This window comes from Delphinapterus leucas, chromosome 12 (assembly GCF_059928025.1).
Source record: "Delphinapterus leucas isolate spDelLeu-1000000601 "Yukka" chromosome 12, BTC_Dleu_Yukka2, whole genome shotgun sequence".
Classification (NCBI taxonomy): domain Eukaryota; kingdom Metazoa; phylum Chordata; class Mammalia; order Artiodactyla; family Monodontidae; genus Delphinapterus; species Delphinapterus leucas.
Window position 1 is genome coordinate 88601219 of NC_143140.1, and position 22778 is coordinate 88623996.

Below are 22778 nucleotides of genomic sequence, written 5' to 3' on the forward strand. Positions count from 1 at the left end.
CAATCGCGACCCCTGCCGCCCTTCCCGTGATGCCCCGCGGCTAACCTGCGACCTCGCGGCTCACCACTCCCTGAGGCCCGCTTCCCTCCCCGCCCCCGCCGAGCTCGCAGCGCTTCAGCGGCCGCGGGGCGTGCCACCAGGCGCAGCTCCGCCTGTAGCGACTCGAGGCCCTCAGCGGGCGCCCTCCTTTCGCCTTTCCTCCCCGCGGCTGGGCCCGGCGGGCGGAAAGCTGTGGCCGCGTCCGTGAGACAACTGGTCGGTGAGTGGGCCGGGCGCTAACATGGCGGGGCGGAGAAGCGGGCGGGCGCCGGCGGCGTCGCGGGGCGGGGCGGCGGGAGGAGCGGGAAGGGGGTGGGGCGACGGGACCTCGCTTCCTCCCTCAGCGCCATTTTGTGGCAGCGAGACCTGCAAATAAAGGGGAGAGCCGGGGCTGTGGCGGGAGGAGGAGCGCGGGGGCTGGCGGCAGCGGGGTCGGGCGGCCTGGGCAGCGAGCGGGTAGCACGGGGGTCAGCCTATGTGACTGGGCGGCGCCGGCGCGGCCTCCGTCAGGAGAGGTAGGTGCGGGCCGCTCGCCGGAGCGGCGGCGAGGATCTCGGGGTCCCCAGGGCTGAGGCGCGGCCGCCTGGCCCGGGAAGGGGCGGACGGAGCACAGGGGGCGACTCGGGGTTCCCGGGCCCGCCGGCCTCCCGTTAGCCGCGCCGCTTTTCCGCCTGCAGGGACACTTCCGCCACCCCGAGGCCATTTTACCTCCGTCCTCAGGGTCCCGGGGGCTAGGTGGGCGCTCCCGCGGGGCGGGCGACAATCGGAGGCCGCCTTCTCGGTGCGCGTCCAGTCCCCGCCCCGGTGTCGCCGGCTCCCACCTCGGCCGGAGCGCGAGGACTGGCGGCACGAACGAGTTCAGCAGGGGAAGGAAAGCAGCGTTCGTTGATCAAATCGCACGTCGCGCAGTAGCTTAATATTGCAGCTGCGTTGTCTTGTAGACTTCCATTTTTAAATGATGGCATGCGTTCTGAATTAAAAAGAGAAAAATTATTTATTGAATTAGAGGTTTTCGTGAAATTTTAGAGTCCCACCTCGGATCCCTGTAAGGCTGTTATTAATTTTTTAAACCATATTTCACTAGTCAGTAGGGAGCACATAGTGGAAAAGTCCAAGTTTGTTTTGATGAAGTCAGTTGGATATTTGATCCTAGAGGACTGTGTTAAAATCCTTAATAACCGTGTTTATAAAGCAAGAAACGATTCTTTTGCCCGAGATTTAAAAAGATAAAGAAATACTTTCATGATCATGTTACAGTCCTGAGTTGTCCGTGTAGTTTTCCTTCTTAGAATTTAGTTAATTCCATTGCTGAGGAAGATACGTGGAAGTCACGCGTCTGTCACCACAAGCCCTACCGGGTTTTTGTTTCGTTTTGTTTTGTTTTTGAAGTATAGTCGATTTACAATGTTGTTAGTTTCAGGTGTACAACAAAGTGATTATCGACCGGGTTTTTTATTTAAAAACTTTGACCATTAAGATTTCTATGACAGATAAACATGCTGTAGACATCTAAAACCCCGTATAAAGCTACCGTGAAAATCTTTTCAAGATGCCTAAATGTTATATATGTACACATGCCATTTAGTAGCATCTAATTAGGCAAGTTGGGGAAAGAAATTGCGGTCCATTAGAAATTGGGAAAGAAATTGGGGGTTGTGATAAAGAGGAGGTTCAATTTCAAGGGTTTTGGTGGCTGTATTCCTAGAGTGCGTTCAGATTTTACTTTATCTTAAGCAGATAGGTATAGCTAAGAGATCAGTATTTTCACTTCTCAGTGGCGGAACTTAGGCAAACTACCTAAATTTCTAACTCCCAAAGGACAAAAGTACTGATAAAAGTGTATCCCAGGCACTGCTGTTTTTTACTTAGCTCATCTAATTTATAGAACTTCATAATATATAGCTTTCCTGATTGAATTTTGAGTATTTGTCAGAAATGGGTTGGTATAATACAGAAAATCCGTAGCAGCCTTGTGGCATGGAGATGAGAGTTGTAATAATTGTATTTGTACAGTACGTTACAGCTTTCAGAGTCCGTACACTCTTGTATGTATGTATAGGTGTAATTATGGAATTCCCTTGAAAATATTCTTTGTTTAGAGGTGTTGATCATTTTCATTCAATTGTACATTATCTTGCTCTTGAAAAAAATATTTTTCTTGCTCTTAAAAATTTTCTGTTGCTTTGCTTTTGCAAAGCAAGATGTAGATAGTATTTGGTTTTATTCTTGTTTTTATTACCTTCCATTTTTCTGCATCTAAGTATTTTCTATTACTAAGCTTACTAGAGCAAAACTTTTCAATATTCCTATAACAGTGTATCCCATTAGATATTAAGGCGGTGTATCAGGCTAGATTCAGTGCTATAAATAAACATTCTCAACTCTTGAAAATGTAGTTGGTGGAATTTACTTTAATCTTTCCTAAATACACATTAAAATTCTCTTTTATGTCAGTGTTAGTATTTTATTTGGAATATCTTTTGTTTGTATAGTATCTTTATGGCACTTAAAACACTGACATTTGTAGCACTTTGTGGGGCAGGCAAAACTGGTATCCTCTTTTTGCTGATTTGGAGACTGCAATCTAGAGAAAGTGACTTGCTCAAGATCACATGACTGATACATAGTCAAGAAAAGTTGGTCTTCCAATTCCTAACAAGTACACTTCTACTACAGTGCCTAGGCTAATACAGTGTCAGATTATTAGTTTCTTACATTTAGTTGTGATTAGTTTCAGCAAGGTACGTGATTTCTTACTGAAGTTGTGTTGGCTGGTACTTGCTTCTCTGTTAAGGGAGAACTGAGTTGCATAACTTGGGATCATAATGCTAAGAGCCAGAGAAGTACTGGGATCTGGGATGCTAGGCACCTAGCCTACGAAAACCGAACTCTCCATCATAAGGTGTTTCTCAGTGTAAAGGCATCAGGGGTAGATGGTGGTTCTGACAGTCTAAAGAGCTATATTACCTCTGAATTATCCACATGGATAACAAAACTTTACATAAAACATAAAACCATGTTTTAGCCAATCCTCCTAAACTTGCTAAAAGGTAGCCAAATTGGTCAATTTTTGCTTTTTTTCTAGTTTGCTTTTCTGCATTCTCTAGCTAATGCTAGAGAATTCTAGCTTTCTAGAATTCTAGCATTCTCTAGCTAATGCTAATTCTCTAGCATTCTCTACCCCCCCATTTTTTAATAAGTAGCTGTTTTAATCTGAGCTAATCACCTAATGATTCATAACCCTTTTCATCATCTGGAAAATGGAAACTAACTTCGACTTTAGAAGTTGTGGTTATTAAATAAGTGATTCATAGCACTGGGTATATATTCATTTTTTCCCTTCAAGACTCAGGGTTCAACTCCAAATGATATTTCAGTCATTCTGTTTTTCTGATATGAGAATAGCTTGTTCTAAGAACCTGGAATATCCATTGTCTTTATGAATGTAGAATTAACTTTAGATGGTATTGTGCTTGTCAGTTGTGCTAAAAAAAATTGCCTTGGGGAGTAATAAATTTCACAGCACATGTGCAGTGGGAGAGTCAGAATTGAGAACCAGGTTCTATTTTGATTAAATAGTTGAATGTTGGTGCTTGCAAATTTTAAGCCTGTTTCTAATTTGCCTTTTGCCACACTGTCCATTTAACTGTTGTGGCATATCATGGAATCTCAAGCAAAGATTGACTTTTCATCTGCTAAAGATAAGGGAGGAATTTCTTACTAAATGCTTATGCTTTGATTTCCCAAGTCACATATTCCATAACATGTGGAGTGACTTGTGATTGAGAGTCAACATGTGAAACGCAAACATATACAAAACCTGTATTTATCCCTGACTTACGTTACAAATTTAAACATCTATTTTTATAAAGAAAATGTAGGTATGCTTTAAGCAGTGTGTAATTAGAATCTACCCAGCGTCAAGCTTTTTAAAAGGAGAGAGAACATAAGCCAGTGTTAAAAATGTAAATAACTTGCTGTTTAGAATTCTGAAAATTGGAGGTCACCAAGAATTCTGCAGTGGGGCTTAAAGACAAAAACAGGAGACTCCCCTAATGGTACAGTGGGTAGGACTCCGGGCTCCCTATGCAGGGGGCCAGGGTTCGGTCCCTGGTCGGGGGAACTAGATCCCACATGCCACAACTAAGAAGCCCGCATGCTGCATATGGCATTATTTCATTCTTTTTTATGGCTGAGTAATATTCCATTGTGTATATGTACCACATGCACAGTTTTGAGATGGGAAGCCTTTAGAAGGATTTAACCAGAAGACTGACATATAGGTACACATTTATATACTATTTAAGTATGTTAAAAGTTCAAATGGCTCAAATTTTCTTGTACCAATTTATTACGTTATTAGTACGTTATTGATATTTACCTACTATTTAGCATTGGACAAATGGGAAGTTCAAAGGAAATGTTAAACTTGAGTTGTGGATTCCAAGAGGTTGCAGTCTAGTGGAGTGAATGCCCATTAAAGCCATTTTAAAATATAAGTAGTCAGGCCCCTGGAGGTGAACATGGTGAGCGTTTGTTTCCAAATGCTTGGATTCACTCTAGAGTCACATTAGGATAATCAGTCACTAAGCAGCTGTCTATAACTTGCAACAGAGATTATAAACTGGGTGATAAGGGGACTAAAGTAGGCAGGGGCCAATTCAGAGAAAAAATACCGATTTTTAAATCGTAGAAATATGGTCATGTCTTCATAGGTATCGGTTGGTCATAGAGACTTGATCAACTCCATCAGCTCAGAAACTAATGATATATGCTCAGGTTTTTGTCTTACATCCAATGATAAGATTATCAAAGAGGGAAGAATTAAGACAGTTAATTTATGATATGATCAATATATAATTTTTTTCCTTAAAATGTACTGATTTCTTCAACTCAGTGTACCTAATCTGAAAATCAGGGTTTAGTGACAGTATGATTAGAATATTTGAATTGGAATTGTGTGTAATATAAAAAATGGTATTGAAAATCATCTCCTTTTGAGGAATCTCAGATATTCATTAAGAAGTCAAGTAGCTTTTAAAACTCAGTTTTACACTGTAAATTCTTTGATTAAGTTATTTTTATTGTGTATAATTGACATGTTATTTTCAGGTGTACAACATAGGGATTTGATGTTTGTATACATTGCAAAAGGATCACCACATAAATCTAGTTACCACCTGTCACCATACGTAGTTACAAAACTTTTTTTCTTGTGATGAAGATTTTGACTCTTTCAGCAGCTTTCAAATCTACGTAATACAGTATTATTACCTATAGTCACTGTGTTGTACATTATATCTCTGTGACTTATTTACTGGCTACTTATTTAATTGTTCGGAGTTTGTAGTAAGTATGGGCAGGTAAAATAAACTAAAAAGAAAGTTTAAGATGTAAGGGAACATTTATGACTTTGCTGCTAGAAAGGATACCTAGGAATAACTTTAAATTAGCTTCTCTTTGTTAAATTTGAATATTAGGAAATAGCACAAGTCTTTTCAGTAAGCATAATAAAGTTAATGAGAGTATTTCTGTCATTAATCTTTTTCAACAGGGTTAAGTGAATTTTATGTAAATTTATAAAAGAAGCTAATTTTGAGATACAAATTATTCTGTGACATGAAGTTAAATAATGTAGGGGTATCTTTATTAAGGTGTAAATACCTTCATACCTGCATTGTGTAGTGGTGAATTATCATGAGGATGATAGATTTGACCTTACTATAACAATGTTAATTCTGTAAAAGGAAAGGCTTAGCAACTGGTCTTACCCTTCCTCTGTCCTTTCAACAAGATGCCTGAGATACTGCCTGAGGCCAGTATCGGACTTCAGCACTAACCTATTACTTCTGCTGCCAGATTTGTCTTTCACAGGGCAGTTGTAAGAATGCATTGAAAAACTGTATTTCTTTGGGACTTCCGTGGTGGTCCAGTGGTTGATTATATTTCTTTCAATCCTTTGTGGCAACATTACAAAGAATGATCAACTTTTTTATAAGAGAGTTTAAAAAAAAAACCTAATAACAATAGTAGTGTAAGACGTTAACAAAGGAGAAACTGGGTGCAGAGTATATGGGAACCCTGTAATATCTTTGCAGCCTTTCTGTGAATCTAAAACTAGTCTAAGAGGTATATAATTTTTTTCATGTCTTTATCGGAGTATAAATGCTTTACAATGTTGTTAGTTTCTGCTGTGCAACAGAGTGAATCAGCTATATGTATACATTTTATCCCCATATCCCCTCCCTCTTGAGCATCCCTCCCACCCTCCCTCTTGAGCATCCCTCCCACCCTCCCTCTTGAGCATCCCTCTAGGTGGTCACAAAGCACTGAGCTGATCTCCCTGTGCTATGCAGCTGCTTCCCACTAGCCATCCATTTTACATTTGCTAGTGTGTACATATCAGTGATACTTTCTTACTTCATCCCAGCTTCCCCTCCACCCCACCCAATGCCCTCAAGTCCGTTCTCTACGTCTGCGTCTTTATTCCTACCCTGCCACTAGGTTCATCAGCACCGCTTTTTTAAATTCCATGTATATGCGTTAGCATACGGTATTTGTTTTTCTTTCTGACTTACTTCACTCTGTATGACAGATTCTAGGTCCATCCACTTCACTGCAAATAACTCAATTTCGTTCCTAAAAGGTTTATTTTAATTTAAAAAAATAACCGAATGATTTGGTCATAACTGAGTTCAGTAATAAATTCGTTTGAAAAAGCCAGTCTTTTTTTCTTCCTACCTTAACTGGAAGAAAATCAGTTGACTTTCCTCTCTTTATTCCTTTTTTCTAGGATTCAAGATGACCAACGAGGAACCTCTTCCTAAAAAGGTTTGTTTTTTCAGCAGTTTCTAAGCACTTCTTTTGACTAATAGAGTTGAAGGCACTATCCCTATTGTTTGCTTGTTGTTTACTCCTTGCCTTATATTAATAGCATCATGGGTGTATAATGTGTGAGACATTGTATCTAATATGTAATATTTTTTTAGAATATTTTCAGCCTTTGGAAAACTTTTGTAATAATGACATCCCCATGGTCAACTTGTAGCCTTTATCATATGAATATTCCCAGCTATATAACTACAAATAATGTCAAAATAAGAGATTATTTTACAAGATCCTATAAGTTACTTATTTTCTTTTTTTCCTAACTTAAATCCCTTTGGTTGTAATGCAGAACCACTTCCATATTTTTCAAAAAAGTTTACAGCTAGTTGGTTCTTAGATTCTACCATTTCCTCTGAAGTTTTATTTTCTAGTCTCATTTTCCCCATTTTTTCTTCAGTTTAGTCACTATGACACACACACAAAAGAGGTTACAAAAGAATAACAGTTTCTAAGAGGTATTTATAATTCAGTTGGGAAAGTAGGGGTATGTGCTTATTAACCAGTGAATATTTAAGTGGACAATTTAAATAGTAAATGTTACGGAAATTTCTGTCCTAAGTTTTGGGGTCAAGTGCTTTAACAGTCTTGAGAATTACTGGGTGCTTTCTGTTAGGCTTTTAATATATTCTGGTATAATGATTTTCCCTTTTCTGTTTTCTGATAGTAACATGTTACTGGTAGATGCTACAATTTGAAACATTTTTATAAAAAATGTTTTAATATCTTATAAGGGAAATTAATAAGACTTAATTTTATATTAAAGTAGGAGAGGTGCCTCAGCTTTACAATCTTCTTTTGGTATAGAGAAAACATTTCATATTTCTCAATTTGCAAAGCAATTTCATCTCATTAGAATATTATGCCCACTTTAAAGAACTTTTTATTTTGAAATAATTACTGATTCACAGGAAGTTGTAAAGAAATGTACAGGGAGGGGGCTTCCCTGGTGGCGCAGTGGTTAAGAATCCGCCTGCCAATGCAGGGGACACAGGTTCGAGCCCTGGTCTGGGAAGATACCACATGCGGTGGAGCAACTAAGCCCTTGCGCTACAACTACTGAGCCTGCACTCTAGAGCTCACGAGCCACAACTGCTGAGCCCATGTGCCACAACTGCTGAAGCCTGTGCACCTACAGCCCATGCTCTGCAACAAGAGAAACCACTGCAATGAGAAGCCCGTGCACCACAAGGAAGAGTAGCCCCCACTCGCTGCAACTAGAGAAAGACTGCACTGCAACGAAAGCCAATGCAGCAAAAAAAAAAAAAAAAGGGCTTCCCTGGTGGCCCAGTGGTTACGAATCCGTCTGTCAATGCAGAGGACATGGGTTCAAGCCCTGGTCCAGGAAGATCCCACGTGCTGCAGAGCAACTAAGCCCGTGCGCCACAACTACTGAGCCCTCGTGCCACTACTGAAGCCTACATGCTTAGAGCCTGTGCTCTGCAACAAGAGAAGCCACCGCAATGAGAAGCCAGCGCACAGAAACGAAGAGTAGCCCCTTACTCACTGCAACTAGAGAAAGCCCACGTGCAGCAACAAAGAGCCAACGCAGCCAAAAATAAATAAATAAAAAAAAACCCAAAAAACTTTAGGGCTTCCCTGGTGGCGCAGTGATTGAGAGTCCACCTGCCGATGCAGGGGACACGGGTTCGTGCCCCGGTCTGGGAGGATCCCGCATGCCGTGGAGTGGCTGGGCCCGTGAGCCATGGCCGCTGGGCTTGTGCATCCGGAGCCTGTGCTCCGCAACAGGAGAGGTCACAGCAGTGAGAGGCCTGCGTACCGCAAGAAAAAAAAAAAAAAAACTTTATAAAAAAAGAAATGTACAGGGAGGTTCTGTGCACTCTTTACCCAGCCTCCTTCAGCGTTAACATCTTGCATAACTGTCAGACATCTTGCATAAGAATATCAAAACCAGGAACTTGACATTGGTACAATCCACAGAGCATATTCAGACTTCCCTGGTTATGCGTGCATTCTGTGTGTGGCTCTATGCAGTGTTATCACTTGTAACTTAATGTAAACAGCACCACAACCAAAATAGTTACCTGAACCATTACCACAAGTCTCTCTTACGCCATTTTTTATAGCCACATCCATCCTCTCCCACTCCATTCTTAACTTAACCCCTGGCAACAACTAATCAGTTCTTCATTTCTAAAATTATGCTGTTTCACAAATGTCGTGTATGTGAAATTATGCTGTATTACATATCCTTTGAGTTTTTTCACACTGCTTAATATCCTTCAGCTTTATCCAAGTTGTTGCATATGTCAGTTGTCTGTTGCCTGTATTGCTGTATTTCATGGTATCATAGTTTACTATTCACCTGTTGAAAGACATCTGGGTAGTTTCCAGTTTTTGGCTATTACAAATAAAGCTGCTGTGAGCATTTGTGTACAAGTTTCTGTGTGAAAATAAATTTTCATTTCTTTGGAATATGTGCTTAAGAGTGCAACTGTTGAGTTGCATGGAACAGCCCTTTTCAGTTTTAAAAGGATTCGCCACACTATTTTCCAGAGCAGCTGTACCATTTTACTTTCTCACTAGCAATGTATGAAGGCTCAGTTTCTCTGCATCTTCACTCAGTATTTGGTGTTACCACTATTTTTTTATGTAGCCATTCTAATAGGGTGTAATGATAGCTTATTGGGTTTTAATTTGCATTTTCCTAATAATGATACCTGTTTTAAAGATAACAAGTAGTCCACCTTTTAAAAACTTCGTTCCAAAAAATAAGACTTTTTTTTTTTTTAAGATGTTGGTAGGAGTTTATTAATTAATTTATTTTTGCTGTGTTGGGTCTTCGTTTCTGTGCGAGGGCATTCTCTAGTTGTGGCAAGTGGGGGCCACTCTTCATCGCGGTGCGCGGGCCTCTCACTATCGTGACCTCTCGTTGTGTAGCACAGGCTCAGTAGTTGTGGCTCACGGGCCTAGTTACTCCGCGGCATGTGGGATCCTCCCAGACCAGGGCTCGAACCCGTGTCCCCTGCATTAGCAGGCAGATTCTCAACCACTGCGCCACCAGGGAAGCCCAAGACTTTTTTTAAAAAACGTCGTAGAATGTACTGAGCCATTTAAGTTTCAGACATTTCAGTACAGGCTTCCTTTTGGGAGGAGCTTTGTGTGTCTTTGGTAAAAAGGGGATTCCTAATAACAGAAACCAGCAGTTGAGGGATTAAAAGTATGATCCTGTCTTCATAAAAATAAGAATATAAGTGCCAGTGGTATTTAATATTTAAAACTTTTAGAAAGAGCACTTAGTTTGTATCATAATTCTCTTTATAGGTTCGACTGAGTGAAACAGACTTCAAAGTTATGGCACGAGATGAATTAATTCTCAGGTAAAATGTTCTTTTACCAAATAAAAATCTTTCTATAGAACATTATGTTGTGATTCTGTACTATAGTGTTTATGTGAGGTATTGTTTTGTTTTTAATGTTAATACATCCTCAAATCATTTAATACATTTTTTGAACCTCTTTCCTACGGCCTATTTCTTCATTATATAAACATTGGGGAAAGCATAACACTTTAAAGAACTAAAGCACTAGCTTGGGTAACTTCTAGACTGATAGGTAACCTGACTTTTTTCTTGTAGAGGGCAAATATTTCAGAACTTTAACTTGAAAAGCATTTGTACTTCATGTGTATAACTTGCTATGGGGAAAGACCCTGTTCTCAGGAAGCTTTCAGTTTACCAAATGAATAGACTTCTTTTGATGTAGTTAATTTTTTTACTTTTCTGCGTAACATATGGAAAAGTTGTACTCCTTAAGGATATTCTTCTCGTTGTGGAAGAAATATATTATTTACTGGTGAAGCAGAGTTACTCTTTCTCATAACTGTGACCTTGGTCAACTCATTTAACTTTATATATCTTTCATTTTATTATCTGCAAGTTAAAGCAGTTGGATTAAATTACTTTTAAAGGTGACTTCCAGCTCTGAATTTCTGTGGTTATCTTAAAATGTCTTACTAAAGCAGATTGTCAAGTACAGCATTATATTATTCGTTTTTCAAATGTAAGAAATCAGAAAATGGGATCACGCATGTTTTGTATTTTATAACTTAAATATATTCTTTTTGCATTTTATCACTATGGTAAGTTTTTTACGAGGTAACTTTTAGATAAAAATAAAATGAATTTTTCAGGGCAACCTGCAAGTTCATTGAACTTTTTCCTCTAGAAATTTCAAGGAATTTTTACTTGAGGAACTGAGTAAATTTAACAGAGTGGAAGTTGGGGAGAGAAAAGGTGGTTTTATAAGATAGGGAAACACAGATGACATGCTCCATTGTTTCCTAGAGCCCGATAATTTCCCACCCTTGTGTACTTAACTAGCTACACTCTATTGCAGACATGCTCTTTATTTTCCTTTACCGTAATCTCATGCAGAGAAGTTTTTCTATCGCATACCTTCATTTTCCTGCACATAAAATTTAAATACTTAGTATTTTAAAATACTTCTGCCCTTTCCTGCTGATGTAGACGCTTGTGATATACTGTTGATGTTCTCTTTGTACCTCTGATATGGTACACTCCTTGCCTTTATCCTTTCTTAGATAATTCCTCTCGTTAGTATGTGCCGTCTCTTGATTTAACTGTTGGGGGAGAAATCGGTACTATAATCTTAATTTAAAAATCAGGAACAATTTTTTATGTTAAATTACCTTTAAGGTTTTAAAATCATGTGCAATTTATATTCTTGAGGTAGTTTAATTTATTTAGGGACTTCTCATTTATGACTTTTAAGTAGGTTTTTTCCTCATTAATTCTCTTTGTGATTTTAAATTAACTGCTACTTAGTCTCTTTTTTCTACTTGATGAGGATGTTTGTGGTTTGAGCTTTTATATATATATTTTTTGTTTGTTTGTTTTTAATTAAGGCTGCATTGGGTCTTGTTGCTGCACGTGGGCTTTCTCTAGTTGAGGCGAGCAGGGGCTGCTCTTCATTGTGGTGCGCGGGCTTCTCATTGCAGTGGCTTCTCTTGTTGTGGAGCATGGGCTTTAGGCACTCGGGCTTCAGTAGTTGTGGCTCGCGGGCTCTAGAGCGCAGGCTCAGTAGTTGTGGCTCACGAGCTCTAGAGCGCAGGCTCAGTAGTTGTGGCACACAGGCTTAGTTGCTCTGCTGCATGTGGGATCTTCCTGGACCAGGGCTCGAACCCGTGTCCCCTGTATCGGCAGGCGGATTCTTAACCACTGCGCCACCAGGGAGGTCCCTGAGCTTTTATATTTCTCGTTTCCTCTAAAATAAATAGTTCTTATATAGCCTCCACAAAACATCTTTATTCATCCCCAAATGTTGAATGAACTCCTCTTTGTGTCCTAGGTTGTAGAGGCCGTAAAAATGAGCATGCCCTTGGCCTAGTCTTTATGTAGAATGGATTAGCTTGATATTATGGAATATTTTTGTTCATTGTGTTGTAATGTTAATAAATCTCATAGCAAACTTGTCAGAGGTTTTAAGATTATAAAAATATTTTCTAAAATCAAAGTAAATTTTAATTAGCTGTAACTGAAGAGCACCTTGAAAACAGCTCTTCAGTAAGCAAGGTGGCAGACGGCTTACTTTCCAGGAGCAGTTGCTTAAATGTAAGACTGGGGAAAGTTTGTTATCTGCAGTAATTGCCAAGAGCAGCTAATATGGCCTATATTTTGAGGGTAGAGGAATATAATGAAGAAAGGTCCTGATGGCATATGGCATGTATGGAAGTTGTTTCTGCTAATTAGATATGCTTTTGAAAAGTAGTATGTTCTCTCCCCCCCCACACTTTTTTTTTTTTAACTTTGAGAGAATCACGTGGTATTTTCACATAAGAGCCGAGATAACCTTCAGTCCCTTATAATCAGGCACTTAAAAATTTTTTTTTAATGTTTTTTAAATTTTATTCAACTTTATTGAGTTTTGGCTGCGTTGGGTCTTCGTTGCTGCACACGGGCTTTCTTCTAGTTGTGGCGAGCAGCGGCTGCTCTTTTTTGCGGTGGGCAGGCTTCTCATTGCAGTGGCTTCTCTTGTTGCAGAGCACAGGCTCTAGGCACGCAGGCTTCAATAATTGCGGCATGCGGGCTCTGGAGCGTGGGCTCAGTAGTTGTGGCACACGGGCTTAGTTGCTCCGCAGCATGTGGGATCTTCCCGGAGCAGGGCTCGAACCGATGTCCCCTGCATTCGGATTCTTAACCACTGCACCACCAGGGAAGTCCCTAGGCATGTTTTTTAAATGCCTTTTGTTTGAGGTGGAGAGCATATCTGAAAAGTAGGGTTAAGTTTTTCAGTCAGCTTCCATAATCCAGGCAACATGCTGAACATCAGTGATACAAAGTCCTGTATGGTGTGTGATCTGACCCACGGGAACACTGCTTGGTGTGTTTTCAGCAGGGAACACTTTTCTCTGTATTTCCATTTACCTAACTCCTGTAAGTTGAGAAGGAATAATTTTGAAGTGACTCATTTATTATGGGTTAAACTGGATTTCTAGTTATCTCAAAATGGAAGAGATTAAAATTCATGCAGTGGAATTCTCAGTATTATTTAAAGCTTATGGATGTGGTTTTCTAGTATATTTAATAAAAGCAATTTAAACATAACTAATATGGATTTATTTTTGTACTAGGTGGAAACAATATGAAGCATATGTACAAGCTTTGGAGGGCAAGTACACAGATCTTAACTGTAAGTTTGAGTTTTAGCTTTCTAAAGACTATGTGACTATTGCATTTTAGATTGTTGTTATAAGCACAGGATAACTGGTTTTACTAAGTAATTTTTATTCAAGCATTTTATTGAGGAACTCTGTCCAGGCACTATGCTGGGTGCTAAGAAATAGGTGAATGAGACATGCTCTCTCTTCTTGAAGAGTTCGCAGTCATTGGAGAAGACCAACATGCAATAATCTTATAATAGCACTTCTCTTTTAACTGAACTACAAGGTTCTGAGAGAGCATAGATAGGGAAATTCACAACTACTTGAAACTTTCCGTGATGTGTCCCTTCCACAGAGAAATTTCAAGTGAAGCATGAGTTATTACTCTAGAAGAGAGAAGCAACCAGTATTAAATTTATGATAGCTTAAATTGTAACAATAGGATATAGCTATGTATTTATGGATTTTTCAACATCTGCTAAAAATAATACAACGAAGTTTATCATTTCAGACCAATTTAGTCTTTGTCACTTTTCACTGAGTTAGAGTAACATAATATTTGTGAGTATAAAAACCAGTACACTTTTCCAAGTTCAGAAAGCTTAATATCCTAAAATCTCAATTATTTTATGATTATAGTATAATCCATAGAAGTTGTGAACATTATGAAAACTTAAAGTAATAATTGTCTCTGCAGTTATGGGCATGTTTATATTGAATAGGTTAAAAACAGTACTAATCAGGACTTTGTGAATACTTTATAGTATAAACAAATGCAAATAACGAAGTTTCCTGGTGTTTGTTGGCAACAGATTAGACTATAACAACGTAATCCCGTCTAGCATTAAGTGGCTGTGGACCCGTATAACAGCACTAACTCCTAAAAGAGCGCTCATGATCAGGAACAGATTTCATTGTTACAGAAGCATTGGTAGAATAGAAAGTAAAGATTTAAACTTGTTACCATGGTTTTTATCCTCTGTTCAAAGGCAATCAGAACTTTCTTTTGGTTAGTTCAGTTTGATCTTGAAAATTATATTTCATGATGTTGGGGTTTTTTCCTTTAATCATCAGCTAATGATGTAACTGGCTTAAGGGAATCTGAAGAAAAACTAAAGCAACAACAGCAAGAGTCTGCACGCAGGGAAAACATTCTTGTAATGCGACTAGCAACCAAGGAGCAAGAGATGCAGGAGTGTACTGTAAGTATTTCAAATGTTTTAAAGTCTTTTTGAGGAATTGGGTTTTGGGTCACATGATGACATGTATTAATTCACATTAAGCTAATTTTGTTACTTAATAGGAATTATAGATGCACATTTTGTTAAGGTAGAAATGCTTTGAGCTTAAATGTGCTAAATGTAAAATTTTGATAGATAACCTTTCATTATTGGATTTAAAGTAATTTTTCTGTGGCCAGGAAGTCAAAAATCTTAAGCTATTCTCTGAAATCTCCATGATTTATAAGAATTAGTATATTGGTTCAGATATTTTTAAGTAACTGATATCTGAGGGTATAAGCAGCATTTACTCTTTACTAAGCAAGCCGTCTGATTAGTTTCTCCTCTGCTGTCTTTACCCCTTTCTGTATAAAGTTATTTTTCTTAGTATCATCAACTTCTACCATGTCTTTTAATTGTTAATCTTTCATTCGTACTATTTGCCATGTCTACATAGATCTGAAATCTAATGATATATTTGATCCTTTAGCTCTGGGGTTGAATTTAGAGTCAGTTTTATGCTGTCTTTGACAGTCTTAGCCCTTTCTTTTGGTGTTTGTATATGTCAGTTATATAAAATAGGGGCAGCTCTATTCCTGTTGTTCCTCATCGTTTTTTTTTCTTTCTTTCTTTCTTTCTTTCTTTGGTTTTTTTTTGGTTTTGGACTGCAATGCGCGGCTTGCGAGATCTTAGTTCCCTGACCAGGGATCAAACCCAGGCCCCTGCAGTGAAAGTGCTGAGTTCTAACCTCTGGACCGCCAGGGAATTCCGTGTTGTTTCTCATCTTAAAAGCTGAAATTTTCCTGAATTTTTTTGTGTAATCTCCATTTGATAGTTATTAAAATCTAATGCATAGGCAATATTCTGGTCACTGGAGACTAATAATCTGTGGGGCACAGTTCTGTTTCTTCTCTCACCAATAAAATGTTCTTTAGGGCTTAATCACAATCCCTATGCTTCTTGTGCAGACGCTGTCTGTTGTCCACATTTCCACAAAAGTCTTTAGTCCCTTTTCCTTCTTTTTTTTTTTTTTGCTGTGCTGTGCGGCATGTGGGATCTTAGTTCCCCAACCAGGGATTGATCCCACGCCCCCTGTGCCCTGCGTTGGGAGTGCAGTCTTAATCACTGGACTTCCAGGGAAGCCCCCTTCACTTCTTCAAAATGACTTCTTTACCTGTTAAAGAGTAGCCTCTGTTATTTTCTCTATCTTCTCACCATTCCTTTTGTTTTTACCAATTTAGTTTCCATCTGCACTGCCACTGATATTTTTTCTGTAAAGTCACTAATGAACGTATTAAGAAATTTCTCTTTCTCAGCACTCATATGTCTTTACTTTCCCTAACTTCAACTATTGACCATTCCCACCTTTGGCTTTTTTTTTTTTTTTTTTTTTTAACCTAGATACCTGGTTCCAAGAAGTCTTACCAACATTTTGAATATAGGGTTTTTGTTTTTGTTTCTTTTCTGTAACACCCACCCATCCCATTCAGTTTTTTTTTTGCTTAGGATTTTCACGTCTAATGGCATGAGTACTACTTCTCGAGTGCCTAGTCTCAAAACCATTTAATTCTTTCTTTTTGTAATATTTAGGATTCTAGGTTCTACCATTTACTCGTTAATAGTTTTAGGTTTCCCTGTTAACATGGCACTGTGCCAGAGGCTTACACATGCAAAGGATGAATCTCACCTTCAGAGTGCTAGCACCTGGTAGATAGAGTGTGAATAGATGGTGCTGATGATGTCTCATAAAGCCAGTGCATCTTGATTTCTTTTTATCTCTTGAATCCTATTCTTGACATTCTAGTCCAGATACTTCTTAACACTTGCCTAGATAGTATGTGCTGTTGACTCATCTCAGTGATTCTGCAGCCATTCCATATACACGGGCAGTTTTGATCATGTTATGCCCAATCAGGGCCTTTGGTGATGCCTCATCACCCTTTTGTCATCTCAGCCTATATTTAAGAGTTTTTTCAAGTAGAACCTAACTTTTTCCAGCCACATTTTTTTACAGCTCTTCTCTGCACAGGCCAGCCGAAGAACTCACTGCTCTTTCAGTTAGAACACAGTGAAGTTTTGCAGAGAGGGCAGCAGGAGCAAACACAAGGAAATGGCAAGCTTATGTGTAGCAGATGAGGGCCGTTCACTGTGTAATCTAAATACTAGTAACTATGTTCGTGTAAGAGAGGCAGTGTTTTCTTTAGCGATAGCGGTACATGCTATATGTTACATGGCATGCTTTATTCCTGTTAGATTACCTCAGCAGCTTGCATTATATTGAATAAATAGGTGTACTTTTTGGTTTAAAATGAGTTACTTTTAAAATTCCTTAAGCTAAAAGAGGAAAAAATAGTTCTGTTTGCTCAGTGAAATACTAACTAAATGTATCCTACTATACTTGTATCTTTTATGGTAGAAATTAGCTGCTTAGGGAATGTTAGTTTCAGTCCTTTTTTTTTTTTTTTTGCGGTACGCGGGCCTCTCACTGTTGTGGCCTCTCCCGTTGCGGAGCACAGGCTCTGGACGCGCAGGCTCAGCGGCCATGGCTCACGGGCCCAGCCGTTCCACGGCATGTGGGATCTTCTCGGACTGGGGCACGAACCCGTGTCCCCTGCATCGGCAGGCGGACTCTCAACCACTGCGCCACCAGGGAAGCCCTAGTTTCAGTCCTGTTTAAGGTTTAGTGTGGAGCAGGATCTTGAACCAGATCTACTTTGGGTGTGAAGAAAGTGATGCATTTAATGATGATACACTGTATCTCATATTTTAGAAATGTATTTTTAGCGTGCTAGTAAATAGTACAACCAAAGTTGAAGTTGAAGGTTTCATATGTAAGCAGCGGGTTTTGGTATGGTGGGAAAAGCCCTAGATTGGGAGCCAGGAGGCTTGAGAACAAGAATTCTAGTTTTAGTACTGGCACTGAACTAACTATCCTTGGACAGCTGGCTTATCTGATCTCTCAAAAATAAGCAGCTTGGACCAGGTCAGTCACCTTCCAGCCTTACAATGCTGTGATTCAAATCTACTTGGAGGGGAAAAAATGCTTAATTTTGGGTTAAGGTGCTGTTTATAAAGCTGTAATGCCAACTGATGTAAATATGTAAGTACTATACATTTTTAAATTTAGAAATGCAAATATGTTTTAAATTATAACCTTGTAACCTGGTGTATTTTTAGGGAACTTGTGTATAGACTAATTTCCCATAAGCACAGATTTACTTACATAAGTAATATTTTAAACTTTGCTTTTTTTCCCCAGTGGGCATCAGCATTTTTAGTAAATATAACAGTGATTGATTGATTGATTTTGTACTGTTTTGGTTGCCAACTTGTTAGTCTCCTTATATTTGAAGTTTCTAAATACGGAGTGCAATCAAATGGCCTTTATTCCTACATGGATAACCTTAAATAGTTTTGTGGGGGGTTTTTTTCTTCTTTTTTGGCTGCACAGCGTGTGGGATCTTAGTTCCCTGACCAGGGATCGAAGCCAGGCCCCAGCAGTGAGAGTACTGACTCTTAACCACTAGACCCTCCTAACCAAGGAATTCCCAAATAGTTGTTTTAATTTGTACTTTAGAGGATTTTATGATCAAGGGGGGAAAGGACTTAACAAACAAGTTGGTAAATCCAGTGAATGAAAGGGATTTTATCTCTTCTTAAGTATGTTTCCTTGGATTTGGTAGTAATTGGCGTTTTTTTGCTTTGCACAGACTCAAATCCAGTACCTCAAGCAAGTCCAGCAGCCTAGCGTTGCCCAACTGAGATCAACAATGGTAGACCCAGCGATCAACTTGTTTTTCCTAAAAATGAAAGGTGAACTGGAACAGACTAAAGACAAACTGGAACAAGCCCAAAATGAACTGAGTGCCTGGAAGTTTACGCCTGATAGGTAAACAAATCATACTCCCCAGTCAAGACTTCCCTGACAGTCCCACTACGAGAAAGCTGTGGTGGGACAGCCAAGTACTCGTTTCCACACCAAGACTCAGACTTTTTGAGCCAAAAAGCCACATTCTTATACTATCCAGCTTGTAATGGTTAATGTAAAACTTACCAGATGAACCTTGTGTTTCAGCTTTTTTCTCTTCCCCCTCCCCTTGCTTCAGAGGCCTGATGGCGTCGGACTATTCCGAAGAAGTGGCCACCTCCGAAAAATTCCCCTTCTAGAACATGTAGACACTTGAGAAATGTTTCTGTTTGAAGAAAATAGAGGGAGAAACAGAAGTCTTAAGTCTGTGGCACACTGTGTCTTCAGACAGTTTGGAGGAATGAAAACCTAGAGATTTAAAATCATGAATTGAACATGTAAAATTCCAGTAAATGTAAAGATGGAATATGCATCGCTCTTAACCTTGAGCATAGTGACTTAGAGACACTGTATATCAGTTTTGCCAATAAGACTGTGGACTTCGTGATTGTTGTTGAACTTCTGGGTCAAACTCAAATGAGGTGAATTTTGCCTTTAAAGGGTTTATTTGCTAAGAACCAACTTAATAGTCATGAGAGAATCAAATAATAGATGTCAGTACAAGTAGTTCATATATTTAACCATTTAGTTTGGGGCTCCATATTACTTGATTGAGCCTTAAATCAATGTGGTTTTACTCAATGGTTTGTTCTTTGAATGGTTGCTAATACTGTAGATAATCTTATTGAGGACTGTACAAATAATGAAGGTGTGGTATCAAACTTCAGGTCTAAACTGTTTGAAGCATTATAAACATTCATTTCACAACTAGATTGTATAAGGATATTAGCTGTGATGAGACTCACTGCGTTATTTTTTTCAGTAGTGAAATTTATTAAATCCCCATTCCATTCAACAGGCACATGTTGAAAGAGCATTGTCGTTGGTGTTAATGGGGGAATGTGTTCCTTCATTGTATTTGGGCCTTTTGTATTGCACTCTTGATATTAAATTAAATGTGCCTTGAAATAGTTGGGTTTTTTTTTTGTTTTGTTTTTGGTTTTGTTTTGTTTTTTAAGTTCAAGGATTACTATGATGATTTTGTTGTACTTTTAACATTTTGGTTTTGGGGGGGCTGTGAGAGCAGATTGATTTCGAAAAAATTGTTGCTGTGCTCTTCAAAGTGAAGGAAAAGGCTCTGTGTCTCATTTTTTAAAGACCTACTTTTTTCCAGCTGGTATCATAAAAGACAAGGAGACTTGACACTTGTTGCTTTTTGACACCTTGTCCCAGGATATTGCAGTAGACATTAATGTGGGACAGCTTCACAGGGTGCCTGCCAGAAGATTGGGGACAGAATGTATTGGAACTGTGGGCTGGCCTAAGTGAGACATTTTGTGAATTGGAAAAAAAAAAAAAAAAAACAAGGTATAGTGATCATTTCTAGCAAATTCATTTGATCATTTAGATAAATGAGGCATTATTTTCTTCATGCTTCCATCCAATCCTGGAGGTGAATTTTTTCGTCAGATCATTCTATAAGTCACCAATTCGAATTTTCACTTGGTGATAATGGAGTCTAAGATGAGTGGAAGATAAATGTTCCAGATTGCCCCAACGTTTAAGTGCAGTTTTAACAAGGGTGACTTAAGTTCTCTCTTAATCATTCAAATCAATTGTAAGTATCTTGTATGTGTGTGCTTTAGGGAACTGGTTGTGGGGCAGAGGGTGGGCTGGCGAAGTGGTTTGTGTGACTTCACGGCAAGAAATCGCTTCTAAAATTCTCACTGCTTGTGGGGGTTGGAGGGTAAGTAACCAAATCTGTTTGAAATTGGCTTCTTGTGCCCGATCTAAGGCTTTTGTGTATATGTTATGCCATTTAAGATCACAGTAGAGAAGGCCTATGTATTCTCAGTAGGTCAGGAAATAATTCATAAAAGGTATCATTAACATGTACTCAAATTTAGCCAAGCATCTTTCTTTGCCACTTAGGTAACAGTCACCTTGAAGTGGGTTTTTTCTTCTTACTGTTAAAAACTTTTTTTTAATTAATAAGGTAACACATGCTAATGTATAAAATTGAAACAGTGTAAAGAAAAGTGGAGGTGAAAAGTGAGTTTTACTCCTGGGTGTGACCTTGCCCTTCCCTGTTCTATTCCGCACGAGTAGTAAGCACTTTTAAATTTCTTGGGTATCATTAAGATAATTTGTGTGCATATACAGTAATTATATATATATATAGATAGATTTTAAACAAATGTGACATACATGTATACATACATACAGATGATTTGTGCCAGGGCTTTCCCCACCCCACTTTATCCTTGGGCATTTTCCCATTTTTTACTATATTTAAATTACTTACCATTTTTAATGGTTATATAATATTTTCATTGTATTAGTAAATCATAATTTACTTTAATTACCTATAAATGGGTTTTTATTTTGTAAAAAGTAGGCTATAAGCCAGAGTTCATCAGGTGGTATAAATACATCATTAATTTGAAACAAATAATCCTCAATCAATACTCTGGAATAATTCAAATAGAATGGGTTATGTGGGTTTTGTTTTGTTTTCCACTTTTTTATTCTGTTTTAAGAAAGATCTCATGAATTATGTTGTCCACTTAAGTTAAAATATTTCATACATGTGACAGTGCGTATATTTTAGAGTAGTTAGAGGGATATATTGCAGTGTTTTGACAGTTTTCAGTTTGCATTTAAACATTTAGGTACTTGTGTGTACACCTCTTCAGAATACCCTGTCTCCCTTCCCCTTGATAACAAAGCAGTGTACAGTGTCTGTTCTTTTTTATAAATCATTCTCTTAAATTATTTCCTATTGTATTTTCTTTGTGGGTTATTTGATTTTAGGAATGAGTTAGATTTTTTTTTTTTTGGTAAAATGATTCCAAAGACAAGTTACTTGTAATTGGATTCTTACCATCTTTTGTGATATGATGAACACAACACAAATTTTACATGACATAGTAAAATTACAGAATGTTTAAAGAACAGCAGTTTTTTGAAGATTTGTTTTAAAGTGATCACTAATTTTAGAAGTGGTAGGATTATTTTAGAACAGGCATTTATAAAAAGGCATGACTTCATAAATGAAATATTTTTTGCATTAGAATTTGTGATACTTTATATGAGGTTAAGTCAGGTCACAATGTATTGATTTTACAATTGTCTATGTTTTTAAAAATTCATATAAAAGATTTCTCAGGTTGGTAAACACTAATGCTATATACTTTGCAAGAAAGCAGTGTTGTGGGAGCATAGGCAGTAAAATGGAAGGAATGCCCCTGTCTTAGATGATGGTGCGTGTTTCTTATTCCTCATTTGATTTGTAAACTCTTGTTCCCTAGAGGCTAAAGTCTGAGGGTGCTTATAGGAAATGGGGGATATCTGGAGCTATAATAACAATGAACAGAAATATCAGCTAATAAAGTTGCCATGTAGAGAAAAAACCCTTACCACATGCTAACTCATGGTTTTCATCTGAGGCTCCTTTGCGCAGTGGTACCCCAGGTTTTACCAGAGATTTGTGTAAGGAATATGTATTAAAAACTTTTGCTTGAATCATATTGGATTAGAACATGTGCTATTGATAAAAGAACCTTGCAACGCTGAGCCAAAGAATGAGAAACATTTACAAAGTGCTCCCATCTTAAAACATTTAAAAAGTGTGTGTACAGCAATTGCAAAAATGCAACCAAAAGCCCCAGTAACAGTGTCTCAATAAAACTTCACTGCTTTTCTTTAGCCTCATTAATAAGAATAGAAAGAATCACTTTTAAAGAGTGCTAATTTAAGTATATAATTGTGATGTTACCTTTGAAACTTGGATAGGGACAGTTTGATATTCTTGTGATGGAGTAAAGTTCAGAATGACCTTACTGGTTAAAAAATTTTTTTGCTGACACTTTGTATTGTTTTCTTCTTTTAACTCCTTTAAATAGGGCTTTCATTTGCCTGATATACTACTTCAAATTCATCTCATCCTTAATAGTAATATGGGGGGGGCTTCCCTGGTGGCGCAGTGGTTGAGAGTCCGCCTGCCGACGCAGGGGACACGGGT

The 22778-nt window shown here is 38.5% G+C and overlaps 1 protein-coding gene across 3 annotated transcripts in view; it reads left to right on the forward strand.

Annotated features, from left to right (window-relative positions):
- WTAP (WT1 associated protein) overlaps positions 1–22778 on the forward strand; it is a 26677-nt gene continuing 3899 nt past the window's right edge. Inside the window, exons 1-7 of one of the 3 annotated variants that reach the window (XM_089922224.1) lie at positions 1–259; positions 6833–6870; positions 10210–10265; positions 13538–13596; positions 14642–14769; positions 18498–18676; positions 18894–19725. In XM_089922224.1, the coding sequence (XP_089778350.1) occupies positions 6841–6870; positions 10210–10265; positions 13538–13596; positions 14642–14769; positions 18498–18676; positions 18894–18954 (513 nt within the window). In that variant the 5' untranslated portion in view covers positions 1–259; positions 6833–6840 and the 3' untranslated portion in view covers positions 18955–19725. Of the gene's footprint in view, positions 260–428; positions 555–6832; positions 6871–10209; positions 10266–13537; positions 13597–14641; positions 14770–18497; positions 18677–18893; positions 19726–22778 lie in introns of those variants that run through there. The other 2 variants (XM_022560578.3, XM_022560569.3) reach the window with 2 other exon arrangements.